At 36.0% G+C, this 26,510-nt stretch overlaps 1 protein-coding gene across 1 annotated transcript in view; it reads left to right on the top strand.

Annotated features, from left to right (window-relative positions):
- Nucleotides 1–2,440: 2,440 nt before the first annotated feature.
- The window catches only part of TTC3 (tetratricopeptide repeat domain 3), a gene marked incomplete at its 5' end in the record, with an annotated part of 91,920 nt that continues 67,850 nt past the window's right edge, over nt 2,441–26,510 (top strand). The window contains 13 exon segments of the mRNA XM_079155206.1: nt 2,441–2,468; nt 2,471–2,491; nt 2,494–2,582; nt 3,005–3,047; nt 3,354–3,504; nt 4,184–4,268; nt 5,543–5,596; nt 6,536–6,656; nt 8,122–8,139; nt 8,142–8,206; nt 9,620–9,714; nt 11,005–11,067; nt 21,322–21,376. Coding sequence (XP_079011332.1) covers nt 2,441–2,468; nt 2,471–2,491; nt 2,494–2,582; nt 3,005–3,047; nt 3,354–3,504; nt 4,184–4,268; nt 5,543–5,596; nt 6,536–6,656; nt 8,122–8,139; nt 8,142–8,206; nt 9,620–9,714; nt 11,005–11,067; nt 21,322–21,376 — 888 coding nt within the window.

Genomic DNA, 26,510 nt, shown 5'->3' with positions numbered 1-26,510 from the left:
AAAAAATTTTTATCTAATTTTAGTGTTAATATAGCTGTATTTAAAAGCATTTCCTATATGCTCAGTGCTGTTCAAAAGCACTCAACATAAAATAAAAACTGATCAATCAGTAGGTAGTATCATTATTTCCACTTGATGTGATGTGAGGAAACTGAAGCCCAGAGAAGTTAAGTAGTTTGCCCAAGATGACACACCAAGGAAATGGGTGGTCAGGGGCTCAAGCCCAGGCATTCTGGCCCCAGAGACCATGCTCTTAACCATTTTTGCCACATTGCCTCTCTAGTTAAAACAAAATAGAAAAAAAATTACACCAATGTTGTAATCACTATACAATTGGTGCTGGTTGTGGTATCATGAGATCTGCCAGGCCTAAAAGACCAGCGTCATGTCATGATGGCTGAGTCAGCCAATGGTTTGTAATCAGCACCATCGTGGTGATATGTAGGCTGTGGCCAGTTCTTGGCTCTTTCTGTATTATACAAAAACATTTGTAAGGAAAGTGAATTAAAAAGTAAATATATTTTCTTGGGATAACATTTATCTCATTTTATGTGCCTTACTTTGGGTACTATCATGTCTGGTTTTTTATGGCCATTGTTACTTTTATAGTTAAAATTCTTTAAAACTTCGGAAATATTGTTCATGCTGAGTAGGTCAAGTCCAGGCATTATAGATAGCCATTTATTTATAGAAGATCACTAATGACCTTAATGAAATCTATTTTCCTTGGATGGTGGAAAATGGAAACCAATTGTAGGAAAACTGAAAAATGAGTAAGAATGGAGGATTTGAACAGGAGAAAAAGGAAGAAAAGTCCTTGATGATGTTGAATGGCTGTGGGAGGAGACAGAAAATGCGAGCTGTAGTGACCCTTGGTGTGAAGAGGGAAGTTGAGCTGAGTGAAGGATTTAAAAATTGTTTCAGACGTGGACGGTGGTCTGAAGTGTGTCCCTAAGAAGGAATAGCCTGATGAGGTAGGTAGGCAGTGAAATTCAAGGCTAGGGTGTTGTCTGAATGGGTCTTGATGTGGTTGGAATAAGTGATGGAATTTGGAGGAGGAGGAGGAGAGAGGAACTAGTTGCCAGTGTTCTTAAACATGACAGTAACCAAGAGGTAAATAGCTGGCATTGACAAGGAAAGATGGATTCAAAATACAGTGTTTGAGGGAAGAGACTTTGGAATCAGAAGACTGAGTGTGAATCTTTTCTAGCTTGGTGACCTTGATCAAATTACTTAATTTTACTGAGACTATTTTCCCATTTTTATAGTGGAGATGTTATGTGGGACTACTGAGAATTGCTGGGAGGATTAATGAGATGATAGCTTATAAAGCACTTGGTACGGTATGTGACAATAGAATAAGAGTTTGCTAAAAAGTGTGTTACTCTTTTCACTTTTGATATTGTGAGGTTTTAATACATTAAACTGGATACAATAAGAAGGATTGGTTAAAGGAATATTTCAAGGACGGTGGTGGTCCTTGCTTAGGAAAAAGAAACTTTACTAGTTTGTTCTAATCATAATGGATTACAGTGAAGTGAAAGGGTGTAAGAAATGGTGTCAATCATGGTGCTGGTGATGGTAGAAAAAGAAAGCCATTATTTGGGCAAGAGCTAGAAGAATAAAACGCATTTTTCAGTGATATTTAGTGTAGCTGTTCTCTGATAGCTATAAAATCCTCATTATTGAATTTTCTTCAGGGAAAACAAAAACAAAACCTTAGTCTGAAACTCTGGCCCTAGTTTCTCTTTCCCCCCATTGAAATAAGTATTTTAAAACATGTCTTTGATAATGTGAGGTTTCTTCCCTTGGTGGTCTAGCAGTGCTGGTGTGTTGTGGTAGCTGGGAGAACATTAGAAGAAGGCAGTTAGGAGATGGCATGTCTGGATGTGGCCACTTGATAGATCCACCCTGGACCAAGACGGAGAGGACACTGAGAGACACACAGGGAGGACGAGCACTGATAGGAAACATGGTTGTTTCTCACTGGTCAGGGTTTAGTTCAGGCAGGACACTGAGAATGGATGATAAAGCATGGGGTGCGGTAAAAGCAGGTGCGGTCAGAGTGCAGCAGTGGGAGAATGTCTTTCCGTTTTCAGCAGTTATTTGAGGGCTTACTGTATACTAGGCACATACACAGTAAATAAGAATGCCCTTATCTTCTATCTAAGGGATACCTGTAAACAGAAAAAATTCAGAGTAGTGATGGTGAATATCTGAATCTGAGAAAAGGAAGAACGATAAAAACTATTGGGAGAGAGTCGGAGGAAAAGAATAGCAGAATGAGGACAAAAGTCAGTGTTCCAATGAGAGTTCCTTGAAGCATAGGTTTTAAGTATTTTCTATTATACTATAGAAGCCAGGAAAACTGCTGCTCATGTCATCCTGAATGATTTAATTACTGAACTGGTGGTGTGTTGTTTCCTTAGGATTGTGTGCCATGGACGATTTTACCGAGGGAGATTTCACTGTGCGGATTATGCGTTGTTGGAAGTTGCCCTTACGAAGATGATTGTGTCTTTGCTCCTGAATATACGACCGATGACTACGTTCGTGTGACTCAGCTTTACTGTGATGGAGTGGTAAGTAGGTTTGTCAAATTTTGTGTTTTTAACATGGCATCCTAAAGGCTTTCTGGTTTAGGGCATCCGAGTAAAGATGTTTTTGTGGCTGTGGGTTTTACAGGAAGATACACATGCTTTTGAAGAGGTTATTCTTCAAAAGAGTAAGCAATGCCTCAATAATAGAGTGGATTTCAGAGAATGAGTGAAGGAAGGAGGTGGCTTTCTGACTTAGAAAAACTCTTTGACGGAGTTATAGAAACAAACTCAGGAAATGTGAAAAAGCCCTTCAGTTAAGACTCACTGGCTAAAGATATATTCAAAGGCATATAAGTAATGTACACTGAATTTTTTCAGTTTAGTTCTGCTAATCTTTAGATTAAAAACAAAACTGTACTTATGTATTTTACTAGTTGCAAATCAAAATAATTTCTTCTTTTTAGGGTATGAAGTATAAAGATTATGCCCAAAGTGAGAAACATTTAGGTGAGCATTTTGACACATTAATGTTAATTTATTGAAGGACCGTAAAGGGGAGTTTATCTATGTAATCATATCAACAAAACAGATTTATATGTCTTTTTAAAAAATAGGGTTTTTTTTCTGGAAACTAAAACCTTTTGTTAAAATAGAGTTTTAGCTAACACTTAAATATTCTTAACATCTAACAGGTTAAAACATTAATTTATTTCTTGTCTTCTCATCCATTTTTTACCTTTTCTGTATTAACAGTGTTGATTCATTAAAAACAAGGCACAAATATTAATTTTAAACTTTTTTATTTTAATTAAGAATTTGACATCTGCAATATATGGTGTAGTAAACCACTTTCTGTCCTGCAAGATTACTGTGATGCCATTAAAATATATATCTTCTGGCCACTTCTTTTTCAACATCAGCACAGTTCTGTAATATCACGATTACATCCCTGTGTGGAGACCACGTAAGTTACTATATGTTATTAATTTTGAATGAGCAGTGATCAGCATGCAGCACAGTACTAAGGAATGCCAAGTACAATGAAGGCTTACGCCTCATTCTTTTTTTTTTTTTTTTTTTTTTTTGGTACTGTGGGTTCAACTCAGGGTCTCTCCCATGCTAGACAAGCACTCTATCACTGAGCTACACCTCCATCCCTTTTTAAAAGCTTTTATTTTGAGAGGAGCAGTTTGCTAAATAGCCCAAGCTAGACTTGAACTTGAAATCCTCCTGCTCAGCCTCTAGAATAGCTAGGATTTCAGGCATGTGCCACCACGCCTTGCTTATCCCTCATTCTTATGTGCTTTTGAGTTTTGCTTTTAACAGGTACAAAAAGTAACTTCTTGGAATTTGAATATGAAAAATAAATTATAACTATAGCAAAATAATTCTGAATAGTAATAGTAGACTTGAAGTTAAGTCAGGAAAAATTAACATACTTTTATAAATGTCAGTGTTATCGAACAGAAGAGGGACAGAATATGTGGTTTGGTTCATTTAATAAACTCCTTACTCATATTACCTAGAGTGAAGAAAAGAACTGAATTTTTTTGTCAGATAGCTTGTAATATAATTAAGCATAAAATTAAATGAATTTGTATATGTGAGAATGTAATCTCTTAAAAAAATTTGTCTTTAAGCAGTTCTCGTGCTTCTGAGATAAGTTTGAAGAAATTACAGTATCTTGAATTGATGGAAGATATTGTGGATTTGGCAAAGAAAGTTGCGGTAAGTAGTAGAGTATAGCCCAACACCACCCCCTCCCTTAAGGCATATAAATGTACAGCGTCATGCCTGTGTTACCAATTTATAGCAGTTAACAGATAAGCCTTTAGTTTTCTTTACCTGAGATTATTCTGCTCTCCATGGTATGAAACTGATCAGGTTGATGGCCAATGTCCTGGTTCTGACATGCCATAATAGACCAGAATTGCTTCTTGATATTAAAGGAGAGAAATTGGAATTTGTCACAAATGAAAGGGGGCCCTGGTTCATAGAAACCTTTGTCACAGCTTCTGAAAGCAGTGAACTCTGTCTCTGACATGAAAACATACCACTGTTGACAAATACTTTTGCCTTTGGGATAAAATTTATTAGGATAGATTTGAGGAGGTATCTTTGTATTATGGTGAGACTCTCTCTTTTTTAAAAACCATTTGATAATTTTTCTTGTTTCAGTTGATTTTAGAACCAGGTGTTATACTTGATTGTATTCTGATTGTAAGCTTAAATTTAGAAAGGACATTTTGGTATTTCTCACTGATAATTGTTTACAATAACATACCAGCCAGTGTACCTTTATAAAAAGTTTATGTCTAATGAAAATTTACACAAAATCATTTTATTACTAGAGCTGTAGAACTCTTGTTTTAGAGTTCTTAAGGGGTAAATTGATCATGTAAGTGCTTGTGGGAAATATACTACTATGTAATACAGTCACATCATTTAATGATGGGGATACATTCTAAGGAATCAAGTGGTTTTGTTGTCTGAATATCAAACAGTATACTTAACATAGACCCAGGTGGTATAGATCAGTCACTGGATGTGGCCTCTTAATGCAATTAAGGGACATAGTGAATACAAGTGACTCTGCTGACATAATGGCATGCTACTTTACAGTGAAGTTTTTCTTATTTCAATAAGTAATAGTACACTCTAAATAACAGTTACATAAACCAATAACGTGTTTAACGTCATTATCAAGTGTTATATGTATATATAATTGTGCCGTGCTTTAATATGCAGTAAACTTGTGAGCAGCACATTTCATCATGGCATGCATGACATCACTATAGCTACATTGTCATTAGGTGATAGTACTCTTCAGCTCTTATGGGACCACTGTCCTGTTTGACTCGTCATTGACTGAAAAATGTCATGCAACACAAGACTGTATTCCTAAAATGGAAGGTTTTTTTTTTGTTTTTTTTTTTCTATTAGAAAATCCAAGAATAAGGAAAAAAAAATGCTTTTTTTGTTCTTTTTTTTTATGTTTGCAGAATGATTCATTCCTTATCGAAGGCTTATTGAGAATTGGTTATAAAATAGAAAATGTAAGTGTTAAATGTGGGGAACCCAGCGCACCCACTGAATAAATGGCAGTCCCATCGCTGCCCATTTTCCCATGTATCGAGACCACATATTCAAAGTTATATGTAGTATTGGTAGTATGGTTTCTATGTTTACTCCAGTAATCTCATTTTGTAGATTTGGCTATATTTTTTTACCCATGTACGTTACAGGTTCTTTCTTCTCTTTTAGATTGTTTTACTGGCATATATTCCCCCAAATGAAATTATTTTTCCCTAGTATGAATATTTTTTATTTATAATTACTAGTTAATCCCCAGATGCAGTGATAAACCAAATTTTAATGCTACTGGTGATGTAAATGGCTTCATGTTTCCTTTAAGCCTGATACTAGCAGTGGCAACCTAGCTATTTAATTCTGTGATTATTTCAGACACTAAAAGAACAAATATTTCTGTGAACTCTTGACCCTTCATGAGAATCATTGCACTGAGTGTCCATTTACCCACCCATACTCTTGATGTTTATCTCATAATAATTCTTTTTGCCACAGACCATGTCAAATATGTAGTCCCTGTGGAGAAATTTAATTGTACATTTAACCTTGGGGTAAAGATGGAAGTCCTAGTCTAGATGAGATCTGAGACCCCCTGTGTCCCTTGTAATATTGCACTTCCCTCCTGCCTAGGGCAGGTTTTGGCCTGGATGTAGACCTCAGCTTTCAGGTCCTGTAATCATTGCAAAAGCATGCTGAACTCTGAGGGTGACCTGAGGTCCCCCAAAGATGTGAGTCCGTGGTTTCTGTTAACTTGTGTGTTGCAGTTCAATTATTCTCTGTTGTGTGATGGAGTAATGAAAATACAGGGTTGTGTAAGTTTTGTATTAAGGATTGAAATACTCAACATAAATTTACAGTGTTACAGAATACCTGAGTATCATTCTTCATTCCTCTTTTTGAAACAGAAAATCTTGGCAATGGAAGAAGCTTTAAACTGGGTAAAATACACAGGCGATGTAACAATTCTACCTAAATTAGGATCAATTGACAATTGTTGGCCTATGTTAAGTATTTTCTTCACTGAATGTAAGTATAAGTACTTTAAATTGCTGACTCAGTTTTTAAAGTATTATGTGGGAAAATGGAATGTGTAATTGTGTAATTTCTGATTTAGTGTAAGAGCATTTAAAAATGTTTTTCTTAATTTTTTAAATTTTTTATTTCCATTTATTTTTATCCTTTTTAGATATATATGACAGTAGAGTGTATTTTGACATATTAGACATACCTCAAATATAACTTGAATAAGAGAACTTTAACCTTACAGTTAGTTTTATTCTGTTTCCTTATCATATGAATTGTTTTGACATCATACTTTTAAAATTCTATCAAATGGTTGTCATAAGTTATTATATATAATAGTCAAATAAAAAAACTCCCAGCTGGGCTTATGTCTTTTCATTCATACGAGAAAATAACAAGATAAGATTGTGATTTTCATTTTCCTGATAAATCTGCTATTCTTTTATGTATGAAGAAATAGCCTTGTATATTTCTTTCTGTTTTTTTTAAGTTTTTTTTTTTTTTTAGTTGTAGATGGATACAATACCTTTATTTATTTTTATGTGGTACTAAGAATTGAATCCAGTGCCTCATGTGTACCAGGCAAGCATGCCACCACTAAGCCACAATCCCAGTCCCTCTTTTTTTTTGTTTTTCTTTTCTTTCTTTTTTGGGGATCAAAACCACGGCCTCATGCATACTGGGCAAGCTCTCCACCTCTGAGCTACGTCCCCAGCCCTAAAATGATTTTCTTTAAAGCATTTGAATATTAGCAGTATTTTACAGTGTACTTATAGGAATCTTGAAACAGAAAATGTTTTGACTCTTTACCATATTTTAAAAAATCCTTTTTATATAACAACTTAAAATATAGAAAGTGAGGCCTGATAAACTTTTGACATAAAGTTTAGCTATCTAGTGTGCTAGTGTGTTAAATTATTTTATAAAAATATTTTATAAAGATTTTTCTATGAGTTGTATTTCAGATAATTTCTCATTGTTAACATTTCTTTTGTGAAGAGTAAACTATTCATTTTAAATACTCATTTATTTTATTGAATACATTTTAGAAAATAGTTTTCTAGGGTTTTATTTTTATATATTTTTATTGAACATTGTAGCTGGTATATTGTAGATATTTGATAATGTTTGTTGAATTGACTTGAGTAATTATGAGACCTATTTGGAATATGTTATGACAAAGCATTTGTTATAACTACAGTAACAAATAGAGTAATTAGTTTTTTTAATTGTTAATAAAAAGATTAGGTTTATTGCAAGCATTAAATTTGTTTTTTGTAACATTTTATTTATTTCTAAAATATTTAATATACATGAAAGATGATAAGAAACAGGATATTTAGAAGGAATAATACTATAATAAACTTTATGAACTCATCTACTTAACCTAAGAATTAGAATATTATCAGTACCAGTCTTTTTTTTTTTAACAAATATTTTCTTTCACTCTCTCCTAAAAATTAAACAGACAAGTATCACATAACAAAGTTGTAACAGAAAACTGCAATTTACTTGAAGAATTAAAACCCAAAATTGTGGCGGAGTGTATGGAGGTGAGGATAAATATTTACCTGTAATATGTATGAAGAGTTGTTTGTTGGGCTGGTGTTGTGGCTCAGTGGTAGAGGGCTTGCCAAGCATGTGTGAGGCACTGGGTTCAATTCTCAGCACCATATATGAATAAATGAATAAAATAAAGGTCTGTCAACATCTAAAAAATATTTTTTTAGAAAAGATGCTTATTAGAACTTGTAACAGTCAGAGGAAGTTAATTTAAAAACCTGTTGACAATATTAAGGAACTGTTGTAAGATTGAATAACATGTTTGAGGAAAATTTTAATGAATTTTGATTTAGAATAAGAGATAATACTTTAATCTGAAATTTTTATTACTTTTAAAAGTTAATTGAAAATTAAGTTTGATTTATTTTTTAATCAACCTTTCATGAGTTGAAGAAATGATTTTCTCATATAACATTTTATTGAGATGTTATTCACATGCCATGTAGTTCACTCAGAGGAAATAATGATTTTAATTCAATTTTTTGAAAAAGATTTAGGAAAATATTTAATGTTCAATTAAGTTCTCTAGAGCCATTGATCTAATTTCTTTTAATTGTTTTTAAAACTTTGAAGTTAAAATTGATTGTATCAGTAACATTTTTCATATGTATTCTTACTAACCTGCCATGTCATATTTTGTAGTTAATCTAGCCAACTTGCCTGCTTTACAATTTATATATTTTTAAACACTAAGGTTTATTGAATAATATCACATTTGCTGGCATAAAGTTAAAATTCTACTTTGCATCTCATTTGTAGCTTGCTGTCCCATATGGATAAGATATTTTAAAATGGGCCTGTGAAATACTGCATGTGAAGGAAAAATTATTTTAGTAATTTATAATGTGTTGGTTTTCCTTACTTTTTAATATTCCATAACAAGTTAGTATTGAGTTATTGGAGAAAATTTTCTTGTAATATACATTTGTTCCTCAATATCTGAGGGAGATTGGTTCCTGGATCCTCTCTGATACCAATCTGCTGATGCTCAAATCCTTCATACAAAATGGTATAGTATTTGCTGTAAGCTACACACCTGCTCCCATCTATTTAAAATCATCTCTGGATCACTAATACCTAGTACTATGTAAATGCTATATAAATAGTTGTTATTCTGTATTGCTTAAGGGACATGACAAGAAGAAAAGTGTACATATTCATAGAGACACTTTTTGTTCTTTCCAAATGTTTTGCTTGCTTGAATGAATCTGCAGATGCAGAAACAATAGATATTGAGGGTCAACTGTATATACCAAAATATCGAATATTATTTTCTATACAAATAATCCCCTAGCTTATTTTTGAAATTAAAGATGGAAACCCAGATCCATTTTTCCTAGGTATTGGTTTCTTGATTGTCTTTGGAGCTAATTGATGGGTCTTCTTTCACCTTGGTTTCTCAGCAAGGAGAACTAATGAAAATGAAAGGAAATGAAGAGTTTTCCAAAGAAAGATTTGATATAGCTATTATCTATTACACCAGAGCCATTGAATATAGGTAAGAGCAAAACAGAGCAATGTTTTTGTGTGGCAGCTCAAGTTAGAATGTTAGCATAAATAAAAGCAAGATGGGACTGGGGATATAGCTCAGTTGGTAGAGTGTTTGCCTTGCAAGCATAAGGCCCTGGGTTTAATCTCCAGCACCACAAAAAAAAAATAAAATAAAATAAAATAAATAAATAAATAAATAAATAAATAAATAAAATAAAAGCAAGATGAAGAATTGTAGACTCTCTTCCAATTTATTATGCAGAATAGATTTGTTTTTTCATCTTTAAATGTTAGTAGCATTGGAGGTAACCTGAATATATGGAACTAATTAAATAATACAGTTCAAGCAAATCAGATACAGTGGTTAATTTGGTTCGGCCTTGCTGCGTTTCCTTAAGGCTTCCCAGCAGAGTCATCCTTTTTTTTTTTTGTCTTTTTCTCATTTTGCTCTCAACTACTTCCTTCTAAATAACTGATCCAAAAGGATTGTTTCCTAATACTTAAAATGCTACCTACGCAGGAGTTTTTGCTTTCTTAGAGGGAACTTTTAAAGGAAAATAGTTGGAATGGTTGAGGATGCATGTGCTCTCTTTACCTGGTTTTATTACTCAGCTGCTAGAATTTTGTAGTCTTCCCCCAGGCGTGCCACTCTGTTCCTAGCGACTACTTCAGTTGGGCCACCTAATATTATAGCAGTCTTTGAAGGGTGCTGTGTACATGACTGCTCCCTTTCCTACCTTGCTCATCCTCATGGAGAATGAGTCAATGTAGTCAGCATGCTGCACTGAAGACTGCTACTCTGTTCTATTGAGGAAGAGGTGGAAGAAAGAAACATTTCTGGCCTCATACTGTCAGCCAAACTAAAAAGAACAAGCTTTGAAATGAAGCTACTTAAGTTGCTGTTGAAATTTTCAAGCTTCCTTTTGCCTGGAGTTCTTTGCCAAGGTGGCATGGTCCTGACATAAATAATCCTGTCCTCTCTAGTTACAGCATACTTTGTAGTCAACTAACTTTTTAATAATATGTCTTATTTGATCTTGACAATAGTCCTCTGAGCTGGACAGAGCAAGGATTGTCTTTATTTTGAATACAGAGTAGTTTAAGTTGATTTGAAGAAGCCTACTGAGGAAGTAAGGAACTGAGATTTACCCAGTTAAGACTCCAAATCTTGTATTCTTCCTGCTCTGCCATGTAGATGTAAAGTTTTAAAAAGTTTTTTCATGCCTTGTTTTCAGTGCGATGTATGTTTGTTTCATATATAATGTGATTTACTGACTAAATGTTACTTCTTTTTAAGACCTGAAAACCACCTTCTTTATGGTAACCGAGCTCTTTGTTTTCTTCGTACTGGACAGTTTAGGTAAGTTGGTTAAAGTACCACAATCATTGAGTTATTATGCTAAATACCCATTTTTGGGGAAACATTTCTGTTTTGTAGGTGTGCAAGAAAACCCTTGTTTTGTTTTTTTGGCAAAAATGGATAAATGGTTAAAAGAGCATAGTAGGCTGTGTATATAGTAACGGTGACTGCAGCAGCTGATTGAGTGCACGCATATGTCCTGCATTGTTTTAATTGCTTCACATGCTAAGTGTCACAGCACCCTTAATAGGTAGGTTATATTATTCTCCGCATTTTACCTATGACCAGCTCATACCACTAGTGAACACTGATGCTAAGATTTGAACACAGATCTCATCTGATGTCAAAGTCTGTGTTTATAACACCTATAACATGCTATGTCCTTTTGCCCTATTAATTAATCTGTTTTGGAAGAAATAGTTTTGCCACGACATTTTTTTCCCTTCAATTTTTCTTGGTATGAAAAAATTAAGTAAATATCTTTCAGAGTGAATGAAAGCACATAAATTTAATAGTATGACTGTAAGAGTGGAATCATAACTAATTTTTAGTTCCTTATGTCAAATATATTTACTTGTTGAGAAAAATTGATATACTCTACCATGATTTTGTTGCCCCTTCAGTTTAAAAATTTTAAGGAATTAATTACAAGTATTAATATTGAATATGTACACTATTGTATTTAATTTTTACCTTACTGTAAGAAGGGTTTGCAGTATGTTGAAGAACACATAATACAATATTATGAACACACAATAGAATATTCAAAACAGGAAAAACAAGAAAACCAAGTTAGAGCTCATTATTGTCAGGACAAGCCTGCACAGGTGTATGGGCCTGCAGAAATACTAATAATTCATATTTGACCCTTTCCTCCTGTTGCCCAGAATGAAAAAGGAAAACTTGGCAAGTTATGTAATTTTCCTTTTTTGTTGTTTTTTTCAATTTTTTTTTTTGTTGATAGACCTTTATTTTATTCATTTATTTATATGTGATGCTGAGACTTGAACCCAGTGCCTTACACATGGTAGGCAAACGCTCTACCACTGAGCCACAACCCCAGCCCCAAGTTATGTGATTTTCATTGTTTCCAAAGAAGTAGTACACCAATTGCTCAGATGAGCTTTCCTCCCGGTGCGTCCTTCTCCAGGAAGTTTCTTAAATGGTTTACTAATGTTAATTGAATGATAAGAGCAGAAAAAAATCCCAGCAACATTGGTATTTATAGGGGGGAAAGACTCTGAAAATGAAGTTTGGGGTTGCACAAATGTTTTTTTGTGAAGTCAAGGAAACTGAGAACCATGATCTCAATTGTTTCTCAGTAAAAGCACTTAATGTTTGGATGTGGGAGGTTGGGAGTGGGGAAGACAATATATTCCAAGTATGGAGCTTTAAAAATAACATTTATTGTGTTTTTCTTTTATTATAAACAGAACACATTCTCATGGTAGAAAATTTGGAAAATACCAGAGTTTAAAAAGAAGAAAATAAAAATCACCAGTAATCCAACCACCTTGGAGAATACCGCTGTATTAACGTTATGCAGCTTTTAGATGGCTTAAGCCGTGGATAATCCGAGGCTAACTAGACTAGAGGAATGGATGGGCTTGACACAGTCTTCCATCAATACCACTGTCCTCAACTGGTTCTGACAAGAAATGAGCTGCAAATGTCTTTAGGTTATTGCCTCTGGCTAGATCCAGAATTGCAGATATTCTGTGGTGTTTGAAGGTGAATCTGTATGCTTTCAAGATCAGATGAATAGGTTTGCAACTTGGCTAGCCTCTTGTGGAAATTGAGGTGCCTGTCTGAAACTTGCTGGGCAGAAAGTCATCTACTTTCAAGCTCTGAAAGCTGAGAGGCAAACCAGGGTGACACACAAGGAGGATCCTCCTCAAACCCTGCTACAACAGGAGGTGCATGAAAGTAGAAACACAGAAGCAGGTAGCTTGGTGAGGTAAAGGCCAGGAGCAGGGTATTCTTGTACCTCCTTCCTGATGTTATAGCTTGTCGAACACCATCTATATTTTCACTAGAGCCAGATCAGCAGCATCGAGAACCCTTTGTTCCTTATTAGGCAATCACCAATATGTATTGGATGCCTATTTAACATATGAAGCTATGCCACACCAGTTTTGTTGGTGTTTCCTACCTTCTTACACACACATTGTTATGTGATTTGCTTGTAATGTAGGGTTAATGTTTTCATAGTCCATAGTATGGGTCACTCCTGATCAAAATGACTAGAATGATGAGCCTTAAGAAGAGAACATGTTGTCAGTAATTGAGATGTCCTACTCACACAGGAGGACCTATGCCCTGAGAAGGGCTTGGAGCTTAGTCACCAAGGTTGAGATGTTATGAAGTTCTCAAATCAGAGGGATGCTAGTTGTGACGTGGGAATCCTGCTGAGCATCTGTGGGGACAGCTGGGGGTAAAGCATCCTCCTTCCACCAGTTTGGTCAAGGATGTCCTCCTCAGTTGTTCCATAAGGCCAATCTTAGCTATTGAGTTGCAAGAGAACAGAAATGGAACATTTAAAATTAATATTAGAAAAGAGGAATAAAAGGATTAAAGTAACAAATGCTGAAACTTCTAAAATAATTTAATCCTAAAAGATTAGTAAATATAATTTGGAACATTAATAATCAAATTTTAAGGAATAACTTTGTCAAGTTTATTCTCTAAAAGGGTAAAAATAATAGTACTGTGTCTTACACCATGGGTGTGCTATTGTACTTCATGCTTGTTCACTTATAAAACCTTCACAACCATGTGAGGTAGGTGCTGTGCCTCTTTACACATGAGAGAATGGAGGCATAGAGAGATCAAAAAAGGACACAAGGTATATGTGATGGAGCCAACGTTTGAACCCAGACAGCCTGGATGCAGAGTCTTTTATTATTAATCACTATGGAAAGGTGATGATAGAATAAAAGGGAAATGTGGAAGTTGAACATTTTTTAAAACAAATGATCCAAATAGTCAATAAACATTTATGAGGACATGGTTATCCTTACATGACATGCAGATTAAAAACTATAAGTTTCTTTTTCATATCCATCAGATTGGCAAAAACTTAAAAACTTCGTAATACCAAGTGTTTGAGAGGATGTGGAACAAAGGAAACTTTCATACTCGGCTGGAGAAATTATAAATTGGTACAGTCACTTTGGAGAGCAATCTGACAAGGTGAAGATGTGCATATTCTGCAGCCCACTTCTAGGGTCATCCCTTCCAAGCTCTCAAATGTGTACTCAAGAAGATATGTACAAGCCTTCATATAGCATTGTTTGTAAGAGTAAAGAAATGGAAACAACCTAAATGTCCATCAGTAGGGAAATGGATAAATAAATTATGGTATATTCATACAATGGAATTCTCAATGGCAGTTAAAATGAATGCAATGTTGGGTGAAAAAAAAGCAAGTTGCAGAATGATTTGTACAGTATGATGCCATTTATATAATGTTTAAAAACATGCAAAACAGTATGCATATTCTTAATACAGAGAATGTTTTAAAAATGTTTTAAAAATGCATGGGTTGTTAAACACCAGGGGAGTGGCTATCTCTGGGGAAAACGGAGGGAAAAGAATTTGGAGATGGAAAGGTGATACACAGTGGATGTCGACTGTAACAAACTTCTGCAAAAGAAGCTGAAGTAAATATGGCAAAATGTTAATTTCTTGCTAAGTTGGTACACAACTGGTACATGGGTGTTCATTATGCTAATGTTATTCTCTGTACTTTAATGTATGCTTGAAATATTTGATAAAAAGTAAAAGTGTAATTAAAAATGCAGGTAAGAGGGGAAAAGCCCAAAATAGTACTCTCTAATCACATCAAGGGTAAAACAAGTGAAAAATTATCTTCAAAGGAGAGAAATATAAATATTGCAAGACTAGTGGCAGAGGGGAAAAAGCCTAAGATGAAGTATAAGTTGGGAAACAAATGCTTTGTTCAGAAATGGTCAAGATATCTGTTATAGTGATTTTAATGTTACAATAGCTGCAGTTTGTAAATCAGAGACCACCTTTGAATGGATAATGAGGCCAAAAGCCAATGAAAACCATTCTGAGCCTGTGGATGTTGTGCTTGGGAAATGTGGAGATGGGGTTGGATGAGGGAGGGGCGGGGCGGGGCGGGGCGGGGTGGGGTGGGGTGGGGTGGGAGGTGGGGACTGTGCTGCCTCCTGCTTCTCCTGCCCACTTCTCCCTTCTCCCATGGATTCCTTTCAGGCTTAGGAATGTGTGGTGAGTCCCAGGATGCCAGGTGTGGATGAGATTCCGTTTTACCTGGTTTCCTAGAAGCCACTTTTCAAATATAGTTTGCTAACTACAAAGCATTATGAGAGTGACAGTTGTGATTGAAGTAACCAGAAACTTGTAGTTCAGAGGAGAATTGAGGAAAGGAGGCAGGCGAACCTGTAACTTTGGTACTTAAACTAGCATGTGCAGTGTGTAGCACTTGGGGTTTAATTCTTGTGGGATGCGCACATGGAAAATTCACATTCCTTCAGGGGTATAATGAACAGCGTAAGAGGAAATGTGATTGGAGAAAGGAAAAGCTTAGCCTTGATTTTTTAAAAATTTACTTTGGAAAATTATGGAATTTTTTTAGTCGATAATATATTTACCCATCATACGATATTCCCTTTCATCAGATACCAACTATGATTAGTAGTAGACACACACTTTAAATAAATTCCTCCCTTGGTTATTTTTCTGGTTTTCTCTGAGACCAAAGGTATAAAGCAACTTAACTGTATGTTTCTATTAGAATTTAAAAAATCTTTGTGTGTGTAGTTTGAGTGTGAATGTGTTGATTTGATTAATTATTCCTAATTCTGCCCTTACTTGTATGGTCTCTGTTTAGAAGCTACTTTTCATGTTTTTGAAGAAAACCTTGTTTTTTAGTCTTCTTTGAGGTTCACCCCTTTTTTAAGAAGCAGAAACATGCTGATGGTAAAAGATGGGATAGAAAAGGGTACACCAAAATCTCCTGCCCAACTCAGACCTATTCCCTAATCCCTCTCTATGTCCTTGTGCATTTGCATAATATCTTACGCCTGTAGAAACACTCATCATGTTGAACCACCTGAAATCATTTTCCTAAGTCCGAATATAGACATTTTTTACAATGTAACGGATTAAAAAAAAAAAAAAAAAAAAAACCGCGGTGGGAACATAACTACACTGTGGTCGTACATCTTGCTTTTTAATATTTAAATCCAGGAACTTGTTGCATATCAGTGTATTTACAGAGATCTACCTTGTCCTTTCACACGACTGTGTAGTATTTTACTGAATGGATTACTCAATCTATCAGGTTTTGTATATACTTTGTTAGTATAGATTATTTTGTGTATAATTACAGATTTATTAGGATACAGATTTTTTAGTTTTAAAGAATTAAAATAGCTCTATAATAAGTATCCTTTTACTTGTGCTCTGTATCCAGGTACAAGTATATCTGTAGGTTAAATTCCTGATAAATTTCTATTACTTAAAGAGCATATATAATTTTAAATTCAGATGCTTTTTAAATTAAATTTTGAAACAGTCTCACTAAGTTGCTGAGAGTCTTTCTAGTTGCTGAGGTGGGCCTTGAGCTTGTGGACCTCAACCTCCTGAGTCACTGGGATTATAGGCATTTGACACTGTGCCTGGCCAGATAACTAACTTTTGATTCAAAATGTGCATGCTTATTCAACTGATGGTTATTAATCACTGTATTGACAGTGACTCTTGTATCTGAATGATACTTTTGTAATTTAGTGGTAACATTAAGAAACTTGGGAAATAGTTATTATTATTTGTTGAGAAATGAGAGTGATGATTTATAGTAATGGGGAATGCCTGTGGCCCAAAGTTCTTATGTATTTACTGTTGTGTTTTGAGAGAGTCAGTAGATAGCATCTCTTCCCCATCCATGCCTAGAATCAGTTAAGAGATGGATGTGGAAAACGGGCCACTGTTGATCACATATCACTGATAAGAGGCTGCAATTATTGCTGCCCACCCCCACTCCTGGGGAAAAGTTAGTGGGGCATGGAGAGAGGAATGTTCAGGAATAATTAGCAAAACCTCATGGAAACTGGAAGAGGGAATAGGTACTTTTTCTAAGGTCATTTTAGGGCAAAATGTAGCATATTGTGTATATGAGGCAGTAGGTGGAGGGTAGCTGGCGAAATAAACATACTTTCCTATTTAATAGTAATAAATCCAAGTGCCTGAACTAGAATGGGTTCTTATCCTCTATCCTACTCTCATCATGTTACACAGTCTCCAACAGTAAATAACTTTGCATCTCTAGTCTTTCCATTGTCATGAATGTATGTTGCGGGGTATTTCTGCTACCAAAAGTTGCACCCTCTCACCATAGTGACGGGCTGCAGTGGTTGGGATGAACTGTAGACACATGTGATTTACTGTGCCCACTTTTCTTCCATAGGATCTTGCCACATGCTAGTAAATGTGAAAATTTATAGTTAACATACATTCATATATTAGTAAATATTTGGTTACTTACAGTATGTGGTACAATTATAACATTTACTATTATGGTTATAGTATTAATTAAAAAGTAGCATTCAGCCCTGATTCAGCAAATTCTTGGGGTTCTATTTATGGCTGATGTCAGAAATTAGCAAAAGCATATAGTCCTTATGTTCTAAACAGTGGGTCAGAAATGTGAAGGCCTGGGATGGGAAGGGCTGTTTCATTTATGGAACTGATAGTATCCCAGGTGGCCTGAAGACAAAGGAGGGGGAGAGGTAGTCAGGGGCTCGACCTTGAAGGCTGCATTAAGGCTGCTGGCTTTTCACAGTAGTAATAAAACAGTAAAGTAAGGGAATGAGGAGAATGGATTAGTTCAGGGAGGAGAGTGGATTTGAAGGGGATGCTGTAAGGAAGTGGGTTGGGAGTTTGTTGTAGAACTGTAGGCCAGAGGTGATGATGGCTTGGAGTAGGGTAATGGCAGGAGAAGTGGAAAAGTGGAAGGATTCACAGTACTTTAGAGATACAGTTGACAGAAATTGCCTGTGGGTGGTGTTGGGATTTGAGGCAGAAGGCAGTGATTAGAACTGGTCTGAGGTTTCTGCCTTAGTGGATTCTGGGCCCATTCGTGGCATTGGTCAGTCACTGGAAGATGAATACATTTGTCACTCTAGACCATACTAAATTGATGTGCCTGTGACACATCCATGTGAGTATATCATGTAGCAGGGAGTTTTGTGCATCTGAAACTCAAAAGGATTGTAGACATGTTTGGGGTAGTTGGCCTAGACAATTTGAGGTTGTAGATTTGGGTGAGATTGCTTAGGGAAGAAGGTCTCTACTTGGATTGCACAATGGAATCATTTGAGCTCTGAAGAAAGATCACCCAGAAATCTAGGGTAAATTGATTTAGGGTCAAATTTGGGCATTGGGCTTTTTAGAATCTCCTCTGATATGTAAACAAGTTTGAGACCTACTGGCCTTTTGCAGGTCTGAGACTAGAAGAGGAACCAGGATTGGCTCTTGAGTAACAAATAGGCAGGCAGAGAAGGATGAACCTACCCAGGAGACTTAAGAAGTGACCAGGGAGGTAGGTAGAAAATGAAGTGTGTTGTCATGGAAGTATGAGAGTGGCCAGGGGAGTCTGGCTGCTGAGAAGCCAGTTAATTCCAATGGAATTTGGTTTTAGCAACAGAAACATCTTTTACTATTAGATCTGTGAGTGGGAATCTTGGAACAGAAGGTGGGTGGAGCAAGTCGAAAAGTGAGAGGCAGTGGAGACAGCTAGCATAGGAACTGGTAGAGGTGCTGGAGGAGAGACAAGCCTGAGAGTGTGCTGTTAGAGGAAGGTGTTTGGGGCTTCACGAAACAAATGGAGGCAGCTGGTTTAAATGGCGAAGGAAACAATCTCATTCACGATGTCCAAAAGAAGGTGGTTCTGGGATTACTCAACAGTGTAATCAGAGGCCTGTTTTCTTCCAGCCTCAGAGTGTGGCTTGGTCAGTGGGCTGTCCCTTTAGGATGGCAGGGTGGACATTGTGGCTCAGACAGCAAACCAGATAATGGTGTCCAGCAGAAGGAAGACAACTTCTCTCTGTAGTTTTTTTAAAAAGGATCTTAATACACATTTTCTGAGACCAAACGCCTGAAACCACCCACATCACAGACTCAGTGCCCAGGAAGGCCCTCTTGTTCCTCCTTCCAGTCACTATCCACATCCTTCCCCTGTATAACTACTGTTCTGACTTCCAGAGGTTAGTTTGCCTGTCTTTGTGCAATTACAAGTGGAATTGCATACTGTGTGCTCTTCCGTGTTTGGCTTTCACCATTGTTTTTGAGATCCATATTGTTGCATGTAGTTGTCAAGTGTTCATCTATTGCATGAATATACCATGTTTTATCCATTCTATTGTTGATGGGCATTTTGGTAGTTTCTAGTATTTGGCTTTTACAGATAGTGTTGTAAATGTATGTATCCATTTCTGTTAAAGTATATAATTAAGGAGTTGAATTGTTGGAATAGAAGGTCTGCACGTATTTAGCCTTAATGCATAGTTTCCTATGTGGTTTTATTGGCAATATGTGAACTTCAGCTCCATGTCCTCACCAGCACTTACCATTTTGCATCTTTCATTGTAGGTTTTCTGGTGGGAGTATATAGCACTGTAATTTTAATTTGCATTTCTGTAATTCAAGTAAGGATATTTGAGTATTTTTCCATATGCTTATTGACTATTTGGATATTCTCTGCTGCAAAGTGCCTTTTGGTCTTTTGCTAGATTTTTATTTTTCCTAGGTTGAATGTCTTATTCATTTGTGGGAGATTTTTTTTTTGTTTCATTTTGTATTCTGGATGAGTCTTTGTTCAGACTTGTGTTGCAAATATCTTCTCAGTGGCTTACCTTTTCATTTTTGATGTTTTCACTGAAAAGTTATTAATTTTTAAATAGTTTATTAATTTTTTTTATGGTAAGTGCTTTTTGTTTGTAGTCTTTTCTTATTCTAAAGCCACCAAAGTGTCCTGTTTCTTTTACATGTTTAACTTTGATAATTAGATCTGTAAGCCTTCTAAAATTGATGTTTGTGTTTAATGTGAGGTAGGGTTCAAAATTCATATGAATGTCCAATTGACCCAGCACCATTTCTTTAAAAAGTATATTTTCTCCATGCACTGCAGTGTCACTTTGTCATAAATCAGGTGATTGTGTCAAATTCATACCTGGTTTCTCTTTCATTTTCTGTTGGTTAAGTTGTCTATCTTACATACTTTTTTTTTTTACATAACCTTTTATTAGGAATTGATATCTGGTAGTATGATACCTAGTTTTATTCTTCCTTTTAATCTCTCTTTAAGAATAATGAATTAATATGTGTGAATATGAAATGATAAACCAGTGAATTTTAAACTAGATAAATAGGTGAATAGGAAAAAGGGATAGTGGGCAAGTCGATGAGTTGGACCCCCTGAGAAGATAGTAGGAAATAGTTTAACCAGTAAGAGCTGGCTGCCCTCACAAGTGAATTTAGGAGTTTGGACGGTTCTGAGTGATGCTGTGTTCTGCCAGAGGGTGCAATGGTGGGTGGCTGAGTTGAGGTATGGGAGGTGGTTGTTGAAGATAAGGAAGCCAGGCAACTGGGAGGCTGAGTATGGATATTAGTACTTGACAGTTTACATTTTCTAACTTAACCATCTACCTCACACCAGCTAGAGCAGAAAGAGGAGTTATCCTCACTTTACAGTTGAGAAGGTGGGTCCAGGAAACTAATGACTTTCCAAAGGCTCCTAGAGAGTTAGCAGTTTAATTGGATTTAACTCTGCCCTCCTGTCCAGGCAGCCACACTCTGTTCTGTATAGCTGAGCTGACATGTTGTGTGGAAAAACCTGGGAATTAGAATTTTATCTTTCAGAAGTCTTACTGAAAGGCAATATTGGTGCACAAAAATATACAGATTTTCAGTTATGCATAGGTAAGATGCTGATAAAGATAGATTCAGGAAATACTCCAGAAATGCTGAGAGTACTTATTCCTAGGTTGTTGTGATTGTGACTCTGGATTACTTTTTCCCTTTGTTTTACTTTTCTGTATTTTCCAAATTTCCTATAATGGACATATATTATGTGGATTTTAAAAAATTATTTGACTAGATGATATACATGGAAAATTCAGAACATACAAATAGCTGTGCAACATATAGTACTTTTACAAAAGAAGAATGAAAATATTTAAATATTTTATTTCTTCTTTTTCTCTTTAGAAATGCACTTGGTGATGGAAAGAGAGCCATTATTCTGAAGAGCACTTGGCCAAAGGTAGGTTTCTTTTGTATTTTTACATTGAGCAAGTAATACCATACATTTTTGTGACAATTGATATATGGGATGTGTATGCATATGTAAAAATGCCGGATGAAATTATGGAGCGCTGAAGAATAGGAAAAGGGAGTTTTCAGTTCCATTATCAGTATGGGGATTGGGTGGTAGCTGTGAGAGGCTGAGAGAGTGTGTGCGCCTGCCTGGGGTATCCTGAGAGCGTAGAGAGGATCTTAGCAATTGAGAGGTGACATCTGCTAGTGATGGATGTGCCTAACTGTGAGAAATGAAACTTTAAAACTTTGAAGAAACTGTAGGAAAGGATTTCTTTCTTTCTTTCTTTTTTTGGTGCCAGAAATAGAACCCAGGGCTTCCCTCATGCTAGCATATGCTCTACCTCTGAGCAGCACCCCAGCTTAGGATTTCTTAAGTAATACACAGTGCACAAATCAGCAGTGAAATAAGCCACATTGATATAATTTCCTATATCCTACTTAAAAATTTAGGTACTTCAAAAGTCATGAATGAAAAGAGTAGGGAAGAGATCATTTGTCCATCAATAGTTTATATAACTAATAGGATTTATATATAATTGATAGGATTTATATTGAGAATATGCAGAGAACTCCTAGAATAAATAAGAAAGCCAGTAGAAAAAGGGCCAGAGAAGCAAATAATTTCACGTGAGAAATCCTGAATGGCTAAGTAGAAATAAGAAACTTATATTCTGTTTCCTAGTAATTAAAATCGTGGGGTATTGGTGCAAAGATAGAAAAATGAAACCAATAGAGAAAAATAGAGAGCCTCTAAGAGAGAGACCCACCTGTAGATGAGTAAATAAAATAAAGCAGTCTTGTTGGGATCCTTCAGATTGGCAAAAATTAAAGAGACTGAAGGTCCAGAGTGTTGGTACTGAATGTGTAGTAACAGGAACGCTTTATAAACTGACGGGGGTGTGAATTGCTTAAAACCAACTTGGAGAGCACCCTGTGTGCATACCCCATAATTACTTGATTTTACACTAATAATTACTCTATTTTACATGTGTAAAACTAGAAAATTTCTTACATACGTATGCAGCATTGATCATTGTAGCCTTGTTTTAATTGCATCAACTCTCAAATACTTAAATGTCTATTGATAAAGCAGTGGATGAATGTGGTATTTTTACTTGATCAAGGTTTTTACTCTGATCTGTCTGACCTGTTCGTGTCTTGAACACCCTTTATTCCTCTAACCTCCTTCCTTTTTCTGTCTCTGGTTCACTCTGAATTGGCCCCTGGGCTCCTCACTGTTGCTCAGACTGGCCAGGCCCATTTCACTGTGTGCTTGCTCTTTCCCCCAGAACATTTGCTGGCTCCCTTATTTCCTTTCATTCTTTACTGAACATCCTTTTCTCAGTGAAACTTTCCCTGGCCTCCTTATTAAAATGCCAACCCTGCCCCTTTTGTACATTTCCTATCTTCTTTCCCATTTTTTCCTCTTAGAATTTGGCATATTATTAAATACTGTATCCTATTTTAGTTATATTGTTTATTGTAACTTCCAGTGTAATGTGGGCTCTATGAGGAAAGGCTTTTTGGTCTGATTGGTTTGCTCTTGAATCTGTACTGTCTGACAAGTTGTCTGGTTCATAGCAGGCACTCAGGAAGAGTATTTGGTGACTTAGTAAATGAATAGTCATTTGTTAGATTGTAGTTGACTGGCATATCAGCATTTATGGAATTAAAAAACAACATTAAGTGAAAAAATAAATAACAAGCACAACATAGGCTGGAAGAATCCCAGTGTGTACTTTTGGGCAGTGAGGGAGAGAAGGGAGATTGAAGAGATTCCAAAGCAGCCATATCGGTATCATTTCATTTCTGAAGCAAACATGTTATAACATTATAAATGTTTTAAAGAAAAATTCTGGGCATTTGTTACATTAGTCTCTGTATTTTTCCAATTTGTAAAAATATTCAAAAAGTTTTAAAAAGTGAAGATTCAAAATAAGACACACAAAGACTCATGTCTTTTATACTGTATTTCTGATTTTACATAGTTAAGAAAAAAATTACAGTGAGTAGGGCCTTAGAGCCCCTACTCATCCATTACTTCCATTACTGCTTTGCAGATAGACTTCATTAGGTTTATTGGAGGAGTTAATTTTATTTTGTTTAGTGTTGTTAAAATTGTTTTTTTCTTTATATTATAAATTGCATATGATAAAAAAGAGAAAGTACAGAAGGGTGAGAAGAAAAAAGAAAGATTCAGGCTGGGGACCTTTTAAAGATGTTCTTGCCTTCCCCTAAAGTTAAGATTCAGGCAGCGTAGGAGTGTATCTAGTGATGAGATGGTAGAGTTTTCCAGGTGGACTTCTGCATCCAAATTTTTGAGTAATTTTTTAAATGTCTAATTTTATGCATGAAGAAATTGAGTCCAACAGACAGGCATAAAGTGACTTTTCAAGGTGTTATTGTAAGTGAAAGACAAAAGTGAATGGTACTTGTGTTAGAGGGTGATAAATTCATTGGTATTTCCATTATGAGTCATTCTTTTGCTTGAAATAGATTTGCTGACGACTACACCTGGCATTTGGCGGGTACTCTATAAGTGTTTGTAGAACAAATGAATGATAGTATTCTGAATACTGAAACCCAGACTATGATACTGGTTTTCCAGAGATACCTCTTGCAAATTTTAACTTATTATCAAATTTGGGAAAGAATATTAAAGCTTTTTAAATTATTTTGAATACTTTCAAAGAATATTCCTGATTTGGTTTCTCAGACAAAATATTTGCTAATTTTTTAAGTTGGATTGTTTTATGATAGGTCATATGATCGCAAAAAGATTTATGTAGATTAAAAAAATACATCCACTAGTTAAGTATTCACAAAATTCAGTAATTACATATGTAAGCTGCTTGTCCTTTTATTTTACCAGATAGCAATCCTCATTAAAAAATATTTTTAGCTTAGAAGCAAAAGTAGAGCATGCAGCCAGGCACAGTGGCACATACCTGTGATCCCAGAGAGTCAGAAGGCTGAGACAAAAGGATCACAAGTTCCAGGCCAGCCTTAGCAACTTAGCAAGATTCTGTCTCAAAATTATAAATTAAAAAAAGGGCTGAGAATGTGGCTCAATAGTTAAGCCTCTCTGGGTTAAATTCCTAGTACCCAAAAAAAAAAAAAAAAAAAAAAAAAAAAAAAAAAAAAAGCACGCGGAGGGTGCATTCTTTACTTTTCTAATAATTCTTTTGCTTTAGAATTAAGTGTGAGCCTGAGTCTGTGGAGCCATAGCTGTAAGGTGTAAGCCAGTAGAGGCAGGTACTGTCTATGTCTGTGTGCGGAGGGACCCTTTTTGCTTCCCTCTTTCCACATAGGGGAGACTCCTAGAAGGTCACCTGTCTTTAGAGTTACTTTCAGGCTTTAGAGAGGATGAGTCATTGTGCTTTAAAGAGTGAGAAATTTTATGGCATACCATGTTGAGATTTGTTAACATTTCTGTGTGTATTGTTTTTTGCTGAATGGTTTACAGGATACGAAACAATAGACTCACTAATGTCCTGAAGAAACTTAGTTCTGAAGAGTATGTTAGGATTCTTGTTTGTGAATGACAGAAACCTCACTCAGATTTGGTGTAAGTAGGAAAGAGTTTGTAGGCTGTTGTGACTGAGAGGTCTAGGGTGGACTTCAGTCATGTTTGGGCTGTCCATGTCCTTCTTTCTATTTCTCAGCTGTGTCTTCCTGTTTGTCAGTTTCATTTTTTTTTTTTCTCTTTTCTGTTTGATTTTACAAAGGGTTTTTTTCTGTATTCTCAAATTCATGGATATTTTCTTCTACAATGTCTCATCTGCCTTTCTTAACATTCAATGTATTTTTCATCTTAAATATTTTAATCTCTAGAAATTAAATGGGGTCTCATATATTTCATGTCTTAATATTTATGTGCAATCTTTCCTTTAGCTTCTACAACATGGAATACGGTTATAGCAACTGTTTTAATGTTCTTGTCTACTAATTTCATCATCTGTGTCATTTATGAGCTTCCAGTTGATTGATTTTTCTCATTAGTGGACCCATTTTCCTTCTTTGCATACCTGGTAATTTTTAATTGGAAATCAAGTATTGTGAATGTTACTTTGTTTGGTGTGGCCTATCTTTGATTTTCTGTGAATACCCTTAAGCTTTGTTTTGGGTTGCAGTAAAATTACACAGAAGCAGTTTGGTGTTTTGGAATTTTGTTTTAAGCTCTGTTATGTGGGGCTATAGTAGCATTAACCTAAGGCTAACTTTTTGCCCACTACTGAGGCAAAACTTTCTGAGCAGGCCTACCCAGTTCTGTGGGAGTCCGACTCATACTCTTAGCCCTTTTGATGGCTCTTTCCCTGGTCTGGGGCTGCTGCCCCACAGGCCTGTGCTGACAGTGCTCAGCTGAAGACCAGCGAGGACCCTCTGAAGTTCTCTGCAGCTCTCGCCTCTCTGGTCCTCTGCTGCATGAACTCAAGCTGCCTTGCTCCTGCCTCCCACCTCTATCTCCTTAACTGAGAGAGACTGCCATTCTCTGCCTGGGTGACTTTTTCCTGTGCTGAGGTTTAGAAACTCTTTTCTCACTAAGCTGGAGCAATCTTAAGTCTTCCTTTTTGTGTTTCTCTACTCAGTTTTGTTGCTCAGTGTCTACTGTCTTATAAGCCAGGGATTCATATCTTTTATGTTTTTTAAATTCATTTGGGTAGGAGGGTAAATCTGGTCTTTGTTACTCCATCTTGGCCAGAAGAGGAAGTTTAAGCATAGGCCCACGTGACTTTATTTAAAAGACTTTTACCATGTAATGGGAGCCCCAAACCAATATCCTTCCTAGCTGTTCATTCCAATGAGAAGAGAAACCCCTGACAGTATCTGTATAATAAACCTTAGGGCTCAGGCTGAGTCTGATTGAGGCATGTGCCCCCCTTGGATCAATCATAGTGGCCTGGGAAGTGGTACATTTCTATTGACAAGTCTCCTAGGTCCTAGCCATGCCTTCTCCTTGTTATCCCTTGTTGGGATGGAGCACTAGGATTGACAGTACTGCCATGCCATGGCTATGAGGAGTGGGAAATGCACACCCCTGGGCGAGGGAATGCTAGGCTAACACACAGTAGCAGATA

Source organism: Sciurus vulgaris (assembly GCF_902686455.1).
Source record: "Sciurus vulgaris genome assembly, chromosome: 10".
NCBI lineage: Eukaryota > Metazoa > Chordata > Mammalia > Rodentia > Sciuridae > Sciurus > Sciurus vulgaris.
Note: the sequence above shows the minus strand (reverse complement) of the source record. Positions and strands in the feature narration are given on the sequence as shown.